Source organism: Osmerus mordax, chromosome 7 (genome assembly GCF_038355195.1).
Source record: "Osmerus mordax isolate fOsmMor3 chromosome 7, fOsmMor3.pri, whole genome shotgun sequence".
Classification (NCBI taxonomy): domain Eukaryota; kingdom Metazoa; phylum Chordata; class Actinopteri; order Osmeriformes; family Osmeridae; genus Osmerus; species Osmerus mordax.
This window is the reverse complement of record NC_090056.1, coordinates 19235204-19244486: the sequence shown is the minus strand read 5'-3', so window position 1 is coordinate 19244486 and position 9283 is coordinate 19235204. Positions and strand designations below refer to the sequence as shown.

The following is a 9283-nucleotide window of genomic DNA, read 5'->3' as shown; positions in this document are numbered from 1 at the left end:
GCCTGTGGCCTACATCTGGACATACCTTTTGTACATTGTGTCCTAGTTCAAAAATCAGTCGCTTGTTTGAGAATTAATGGCTGTGATTGTCTGAAAACATTGAAGTCATTTGCTGCTCTAATTGTCAATTGCTGCATAATTGTAAGTCTCTATTGGCTCAAGGCTGATAGAGACTGACAATTATGTTTTCGTTCTGTCTACGTTTTGTCTGGAAAGATCTATTTCACTTCATTTCTATGTCACTGCTAAGGTCAAAAAGCTTTTTCTTTGGATGAGCCAAATGAATCATATTTATGGTTCCACCTAGTATTTTTCGAATGATCATTTTATATAGTATCTTTCGGTATTATGTCATGATAACTGGGTATATTTGTGTGTGTATGTGTGTGGAAGAGGGAAGAGGCAGTTAAGCACACACACACACACACTTTACTACACGCAGTGTGTCCACCTCCACCTGGGTTAGTCTCCACTGCCAGAGACACCACTTCCTGGTTCAAACAGACACTCTGCTGCGTTGTCAACGTGCTGTTCAGCCTTGCACTCTGAAAAGTCTACATTTATGCTTTGGAAAGGCATGACCTTTGCATTTAATGGTCATGTCAGTGTGCTTCCTGTGTGGCTGTTAATCAACTTCAAACCAAGCGCACAAGTCAAAACAGCAGTTCAGGCTACTCACACAGGGACTGTATTTTATATAACAAGTTCTCTTGATGGAGCCTCCCCATGATGAGGCAGCCATCTGCTTGTGCAAAAAAAAAAAAAAAACGCGAATCAATGAACTGATGAATGGCTTAATGGAGACCGTTGAGAAGATCTTTTATGGACTATTAAGATGTCCTGTGCCGTTGACAAAGCACAGGAATCTCACGAAACTCTGTTCTCTGCCAAGAACAAAGGTGTCACATTCCATGTGCTGTGCTGCATCCCCTGAGCCTTTGGATTAAGGTGAAGTGAGGTTGTCCTGAGGTCTGTCTGTGATTAAGGGCGACTGACACAGGAGACTTCTACTCCCCTGACAACCATTTATGACTCTTGTATCTTATGCAGTTATCAGAGTACCAATCACTGTGGTCCTGTGACGTGTCTCAGAATGTCTCTTTTGATTTTATTTTGTGAGGTATTTGTTCTGGAGTTACAATGTAAGGCCAACAAAAACTGTTTTTTTCGGAACACGGTTTAGAACTTAATTCGTAATGAAATTCAGTTTTGTTCAATTGTTAATAATGATAGGACCACCTTCTATTGTAAAGAGTAGATGGGACCCAAGTGCTTCAATTAAATAATTCAACATCTGGCTCTCATTCAAATAAAAAGGTTAAAAGTGTCACCTGCTAATGAAATACATCTGGGACTTAGTCGTGAGCTAACAAATTCCCGCCAGGATGTCAATTGAGCTCCACGGTTGACACCGGAGTAGTGTCCGCTTGCTACTATAAGATTGAGGCACCAAACGTCTTGAAAGTGCTGACAAGATGCACTGTAAAGCATCACAGGGACAGACATGTTATGGTAAACAAGGTAACAAAGGACAGCTTGGATTTGTCGCTACCCGATCTGTGAGGAACATCTTAGCCTCTTTGGCAGCTGTTCCAGTTTAGAGTTTGAAGATGTTGAAGATTAGACAGGCAGAGCTGCAACAACAGGTCTCCAATCCACCTCCTCCTCCCCTCAGTCGCTTGTGAGAATGGTGGGTGACCCCTCAAGATGACCTTTTAGTTTAGTAAAAACTGCAAATGTTGAGCGCTTTATTTGATAATCTGTGTCAAAGAGTGTACTCTTAACCACTGTGAGAATCTACAACCGTTAAAAGATACTCCATAGTTTATCATAGAGTTTATGCCATACACTTTATGGTATCTTAGTTTAGGCTAATAATGATAACAATTAAAAATTATGATAAAATAAAATAAATTGGATCATAGTTTCCAAGAAAACAAGCCTTGTTTTATGGACCCAATAACTTCTCACTCTAACCGCTTCACCACACCATGATATTTATGGAGTGTTTATTTTCAATTACTGTAAAGTTCCAGATCCAACACGCACACGCCTATTTCTTACACTCCATGCACACACATGCATGTGGTAGGTACCGCATACCACGATTGTGTCCCGTGAACACAAACCACTAACCGCAAACCTGGATAAGTCATGGGAAGGATATGTGCAGCCAGGATATTGCCCTGTTTGGCCTGTTATGCAGTCGGGATCAGGAAAGCACGCCATATCCCTAGGATACGGCTACCGTCCCAGTCAGAGACAATTACTCCCTGTCGGCATTCCAACTCATATCCAACAATACTTAGCGCAGATCTTCAGCTCAGGACGTTTGGTGAATGTCCAGAGAACGAGAATGTTTTCCAGTGCATTCTTCACATTGTGAGGGAAACCAATTGTCCAGCAGCCTCAAATTGTTAAAAGCAGTAGGTTTGACCAAGGCTAATACATTCCCTATGGAGAAACAGATTTAGCGCTGAGTCAGTTTTGTTCTCGAGGTTAGGCCTAATATTATGTAGATTAGCCCCATTTTGTAGACATACCCTTTCAATCCAACAGTTTGAAGAGCAGGAGTCTATGCGGCGGGCCTAATCAACACTATGTTCAAGACTTAATTCTCTGTCTCTTTCTCTCCCTCTTTCTCTCTCTCTCTCTCTCTCTCTCTCTCTCTCTCTCTCTCTCTCTCTCTCTCTCTACAGGGTCGGTTTGGAGGGGTGGGTTGCGTGGAGGTGGGGGGGTGCAGGAAGGGCCCCTGTGACAACAAGCCTGAAAATTCTTGTGTTCCCCTTAAATGTAGAGTCTGAGTAATTATAAACATGGTATTTTTCTTGTTAATTTCTGCAATGCAGTGAAGAAAACTTTATGACAACAATAATGTTTAATGTAAGTGGCCCCTCTAACAGTACAACTGTCCCCAGCTTGCCCCCCTCAGTTGAAATGGTCTAGAACCTCCCCTGTCTCTCCCTCTCTCTCTGAGCAGAAAATGTGACCAGGCTGACGTAGCTAAGCAACGGGTTTAGATAAGCGGCATGAGGCCCTTCTGAGACTTTACTGCTAACCTCAATAGAATGTTCGTTTGACGTGTCATATTTTTGGACATATACTAAATTTGCCTATTATTTGGTCGAACACGACAGTCGAAGGTCAGGACACTTAATATAATTTCCAGATTTTTTAAGCAGAATATAGCCAAGGCCTGTTACCCTATATGAATAAAACTGACAAGGCTAATTCAATTTAGATTTGTTGTCTTTTTCTGTGTCCAGGCCTGGACTGGTAATCTGGCATACCAGCAAATGCCCGGTGGGCCGATGCACTTGGGGCCGATATGATATTTAATATATATATATATATCTTTATAGATTTAGTTTTTTATAAACTTAAAATTGGCCAACGACTGGCCCATAAAGCAGGAACAGCGGCCCATTGGTTCATTTTCCATACTGACACTGGGCTGGCCCAATCACATCTGTTAACTCTTTTGGTGTACTGGTGGGTGGTGTCCCGCCGATTGTGGTGGGCTGGTCTGAGCAAAAATGCCAGGGCCATTTTTTTGTCCCAGTCCAGCCCTGTCTGTGTCCATTAGACATTGAAATGTATTGGATTTCCTTAGCGGTAGCTATGCTACAGAAAAGAAACTAAATGAGAAAACTAAAACAAGACCAATCTTGAAACCACATTTGAGTTTTGGAACAAAACAAAAAAAATGAAATTGGTTGTTTAAATGATGTGGTAAACTCTCAAGGACCTACTCCCAGTCCAATACCACCCCAGCCCCCCAAAAAGAATAAAACATCTTAGTTGGAAGAAATGTTTTTCTCACAAATATGAAATGGAATTCCATGACCTAAGTCATTGTAAATTGTCTCACATTATTGTGGAAATATTTCCCTCGGTTCTCTAATAGGAAGAGACATCTTGGTTTGTTAATTTAGGTCTAGGCCAAAAACAAGTGGTTAGATGTTGGCCGTACATGTGTTTGTGTGTGACAAAATTGCAATAAAAAGTTATCTTCCCTTCACATTCAGTTTATGTCACCACGAGGTACCAAATACATTCGCAGACCAAGAATAGGACCATGGGAAATGCTGCCCTCTTGCTGTATGGACCAACACATTGTAGAGAAATACTGTCTCCGTTCATGTTTAGGCGTTTGTTGCCACCCAGTGGTTCAGCGTAACGTTATGTGCATAAACCTGGAAATATTAACATGATGTTCCTCAATCTTGAATTGCCTTCTAACTATTTCGTGAACAGTGAGTTTTCAGTTCTCATGCCTTTATTAGGCTATCCCTCGTAAAATAAGCAGATGTAGCCTAGTGGGGCAAAAGCATATCCTGTGGAAAAGTCTCGAGGACTTGTTCGTTCAGAACAAGTGACTTCAGGTTGCTATGGCAACACATGTTGTCAAACTCAAGTTACCAAAGATGTGTAGCTAACGTAGCTGGCTGCTGTCTAGCTAGCCTATCTAAGCTATAATGCCATTATCTCAATTTAGCCACATTAATTAAAGCTGGCTGTGCATTGCAAACGGGTTTTTCTCAATTCAAGAAAGTATGTCAAAGACAAAGGTGAGTAAAAGTAGTTTAGTAGGTTACTTTGCTGTGTACTGTGCAGTGTCAATGAAGTTGGCTAGGTAGACTACTTCAGACTACGCACTATCCTAAAGTAAAGTATGTAGATAGGCTAGTTCTAACTGTCTTACGGTTTTTTTAAGACTGCTGGTTACAAAGGTCCCTATGGCTATCAGAAGAGAAAAGAGGGGTGAGTTTCTCCGTCTGCGGGATGGATTAGCTTGTTGTCACAATGCACTGTTACGTTATATCTATCAAAGATGAGATGGTTAATCTATGGAGGTTCCTCTATGGAAGCAAATCCGTGGCATAATGTTTTGAATTTTAAAAGGCATTGAATACTTAATATTGAAATTCAAACACCACCAAATTTGCTAGTTTTGAATTATTTGAAAAAGAAAATCTGTTCCAATAATTCAACGTTCAGATATTCAGGTATATAATTAATATCCCCCGCTAAATATATATTTTTTACTTTTTTTTCGGCTCCAATTTTTGGGGTTCGAATTTTTGGGATCTGAATTTCACCATTCGAATTCGAAATGTATTTAGTGTGATCCAGATTTTTTATGATGAAATGTTGGGGATCTGAATTGGAATTCGTCTATTTGAAATTCTGAAGCTTGAATTTTTTTGAGAGGGATCTTCATTTTACAGTTCTATTTTGAGCAACCTGAATTTCCGAACCTAGAATTTGGGGATCAGATGTTTGTTTACATTGAAATACATTCAAATTTCAATTTTAAAGAGGTGAATTCAAAACCAACACATTCGGTGGTGTTTTAATTTCAAAGTATTCAATGCCGTTTAAAATTCATTTTGTTGGGCTGTTGTCTTAACAGAGAAGGGAGAAGTTGTGTACGTTACAAATGCGGCCTTACAAACACCATCCAGGACGTCCTGCGACAAAGACCGGGCTGGGTCGAAGTCAAAGAGTGAGTTGTGTATCCAGTAACAATGAATTATTAACATTAGACATACAAATGTTGTGCAACATGGAACATTGTGTGTGTGTTGTACCAATGTATGTGCGTAACAAACTTCCATACATACAGTGATGGAGAATGGGATTTTAACTGGTGTGATGTTGGGTGGCTGAGAGAAAATTTCGACCACTCGTACATGGAAGAGCATGTGAGGATATGTCATTTTCGCAACCATTATGAGGTGAGTGAGTCTCTGGGCAAAATGGCTTCCTGCCATCAATCACAACAACAGAACCGCCCTGTTGTTATTCTAGTGTGACTGAGGTGTGTGCATTGTGTGAAGCATCACCTTATACTTCCTTTATTTCCTCTTCATGGAGCAGCTAACTCGTAAAAACCTAATGGTAAAGAACCTGAAAAGGTATCGCAAAACCCTGGAGAGAGAAGCTGGTCGTTTGGAAGCAGCCAAATGTGATTTTTTCCCCCGCACCTTTGAACTGCCCAGTGAATACCACCTCTTTGTAGAGGAGTTCAAAAGAAGCCCTGGCAGCACCTGGATCATGAAACCGGTGAGGTGGACTGCAGTAGAACTGGCTGTTCATTTCAGCTGAGTTTCATCCTTGGCTGCTCTGTAAAGGGTTGGACTGAAGGTGCCTTTTGTTATGACTGTGACTGATCTCAGGGCTTTTTTAAGACCTGTGTTCCTCCTTGGCCAATTTGTGTACAGGTAGCAAGATCCCAGGGGAAGGGCATTTTCCTGTTTCGAAAGCTGAAAGATATCATGGACTGGAAAAAGGTAACAATGTGCCAAACATTAGGCTGTTTGCGAGGCTTCTTTTGAACCCTAGACAGGAATACACCAGCTCGAATGTAAACATTCATGAGCGCACACACACAAACACACACACTGATAGTGTTGTTGTTGTGTTTGTACAGGATGGGAGCCGTTCAGAGGAGCAGAAAGATGAGACCCAAGTGGAGAACTATGTTGCACAGCGCTACATAGAAAATCCCTACCTGATTAGTGGTGCAGGACAATTATTACCTTATTTAACTCGTTCAGAACAACTGGTTGCATTACTATTAGTATATTAAATATGATGAATCATTTAACAGAAGCTTTTATTTAAAGAAATGTACAAATTGTGCATATTAGTGTATACTGTGTAACATAATGATATTCATAACATATTTAATATGTGTATTTAATTAGCCTTTGCAAATTGTTTCTTGTAGGCAGAAAATTTGATTTGAGAGTGTACGTGTTGGTGACTTCAGTAAGTATTAATGCATGAACAGAAACTATTTTATGCAGTCAGAAGAATGAGAAGTTAAAAGATTTTGTAAATGTATGTATATAGTATGTATGACTCATTATATGTGCACTAAACAAGAATGGTTTAAAAAACAGAACTCTGAACAGTTCACACGATTTGTGTTTTTCTTCTCAGTACATCCCACTCAAGGCCTGGTTATATCGAGATGGCTTTGCTCGTTTCTCCAGCACCAGATTCTCTCTCAGCAGTATTGATGACCAGTGTATCCTTCTCATCATCTCAACCAAGTCTTTTGTTGGTGTGCAGTTTGTTCCATTGTTACTTTTTGAAAATTGCATTCTTAGCTCTCTGCCTAAATAATCACAAATTGAAACCGATAAAAAAAAAAAACATATATCTATATATATTTCTATAATATAGATTTTTGTATTTGTGTTTGTTGCTGTACTAATAACCTGGACTGTATCTGAATGAGACCCAAATTGGCTCTGCTCTTTGTAGTCTTTAGTTCCGGAAGCTTCTCTTTGATCTCATTCCCCTGGAGAAGATAATGCAACGCCTACTCATGTTTCCCTAATTTTCCCTTAATCCTTCTTCTAAGATGTGCATCTCACTAACGTCGCTGTTCAGAAAACGGCACCAGATTACGACCCTGAGAAGGTGTGTAAGAGGCTCAGAATGTATCCAATGTTGCACATAATTTATGCATATATTAATATTATTAGCATTTTGAACTTTTGTCCTAACAAATGTAAGAAAACCCTCTCTATTCCACCGTCTTCCGTTTTTATCTTTGTGCCTCTCTTTCTCTCTCTTCCTCTCTCTCGCTGTCTCCCTCTCTCTCTCTCTCTCTCTCTCTTTCTTTCTGTCTCTCCCTCTCTCTCTCTCGCTGTCTCCCTCTCTTTCTCTCCCTCTCTCTCCCCACAGGGCTGTAAGTGGCAGATCCAGCAGCTGCGGAGGTACCTGACGGCCAAGCACGGAGCGGAGACGGTGGAGACTCTGTTCAAGGACGTCGATAACATCTTCGTCCGCAGCCTGCAGAGCGTTCAGAAGGTCATCATCAACGACAAGCACTGCTTCGAGCTCTACGGCTACGACATCCTGCTGGACCAGGACCTCAAACCGTGAGAAGATGCTCAACCCCACAACCTTTGGTGCCTCCGCGCTAGAGGCCCCGAGCGGTTCTAGCCCCCATCCCGTTATCCTCTGTGAAGTCTTCTGAGTGTGTGTCTGCAGGTGGCTGATCGAGGTGAACGCCTCCCCCTCTCTCACGGCCAGCAGTCAGGAAGATTACGAGATGAAGTGTTGTCTGCTGGAAGACACCTTACACATAGTGGACATGGAGAGCAGGTACATGGAGAGCAGGTACATGGAGAGCAGGTACATGGAGAGCAGGTACATGGAGAGCAGGTACATGGAGAGCAGGTAGGAGCCAGGACGGGGGTCCACTCAGTCAGCAGCCCTACAAGACTGTAGCTGCAAAGTACATTTAAAAATAAAAATACAAAAAGAGAGCCTGGTCCTGCCTGCAAACTGAGACCGGAGGAGAACAAGTTTAGGGTTACGAAAGGTCGAGAGGCCCGTATATGGAAACAAAATTGTAACATTTGTGTTAATGAGCCCTGAGACCTGTCAGGTGAAAGCGATACGGTGAAACTCTACCTGGTCCTTTCACCTAAGACCGGGGCACTGTGGAGATGAGACAAGGAGGGGCATTACTGTGAAGAGACTAACGAGCTGTGTGGTTTTCCTCGTTAGATTGACAGGCAGAGAGAAGAGGGTTGGTGGATATGACCTCATGTGGAACGATGGGCCGGTCTACAGGGAGGATGTAAACCTGGAGGCACTTGGTAGCTCCTCTTTCAGCGCCAACACACACTTGGGTAACTGTCAGGCCATATAATGAAGCTGAACTAGTGGTCGGTTACTTCTAGCTTTAACACACTGAACAAGGTTGGCTGTGGCTAGGTGGGGCCCACCTATACTATAAAAAATACAATAAAATAAGAAAAATGATTGACAGACCTTTAGTTTGTTTTCCCATCTATCAAAGATGTACATATACAAATGTGGGGGGTCAGATGGCTGAGCGGTTAGGGAGTCGGGCTATTAATCAGAAGGTTGTTGGTTCGATTCCTGTCCGTGCAAAAATGACGTTGTGTCATTGGGCAAGGCACTTCACCCTACTTGCCTTGGGGGGAATGTCCCTGTACTTACTGTAAGTCGCTCTGGATAAGAGCGTCTGCTAAATGACTAAAATGTAAATGTGTTTCTTTACCACAGGGTGCGTGAATGACAGAACGAAACAGCTCCGTCAGCTTCTGAAGCCTTTTCCAGGCCAGAAGAGGATATGATTGGAAGCCAGTATTCCTTTTGTGTGACTGACATTTTATACACGTGCAATAAATATTTATTTTATTTATGAGAGCCCTTGGTTTAAACATAACCTGTGCATGTTGAGGTTTTGTTTCAAAATGAAACACAAAAAAACACACGACATGTGTGC

At 41.7% G+C, this 9283-nt stretch overlaps 1 protein-coding gene across 1 annotated transcript; it reads left to right on the top strand.

The window, feature by feature from the left end:
• The first annotated feature begins 4556 nt into the window (after window positions 1-4556).
• On the top strand, window positions 4557-9131 carry ttll9 (tubulin tyrosine ligase-like family, member 9). Its single transcript, XM_067240621.1, has 14 exons — window positions 4557-4571; window positions 4718-4764; window positions 5417-5509; window positions 5630-5741; window positions 5884-6069; window positions 6228-6296; window positions 6437-6527; window positions 6737-6777; window positions 6952-7039; window positions 7379-7437; window positions 7705-7901; window positions 8014-8127; window positions 8536-8660; window positions 9061-9131. Exons 1-14 carry the CDS (start codon window positions 4557-4559, stop codon window positions 9129-9131), a joined length of 1308 nt encoding a protein of 435 aa, XP_067096722.1.
• Window positions 9132-9283: the final 152 nt, after the last annotated feature.

Coding starts and splice junctions, on each gene's coding strand:
- ttll9 (XM_067240621.1), top strand. Junction 6,297..6,436: donor ATATCATGGACTGGAAAAAG/GTAACAATGTGC, acceptor GTGTTTGTACAG/GATGGGAGCCGTTCAGAGGA. Junction 7,040..7,378: donor CAGCAGTATTGATGACCAGT/GTATCCTTCTCA, acceptor CCTTCTTCTAAG/ATGTGCATCTCACTAACGTC.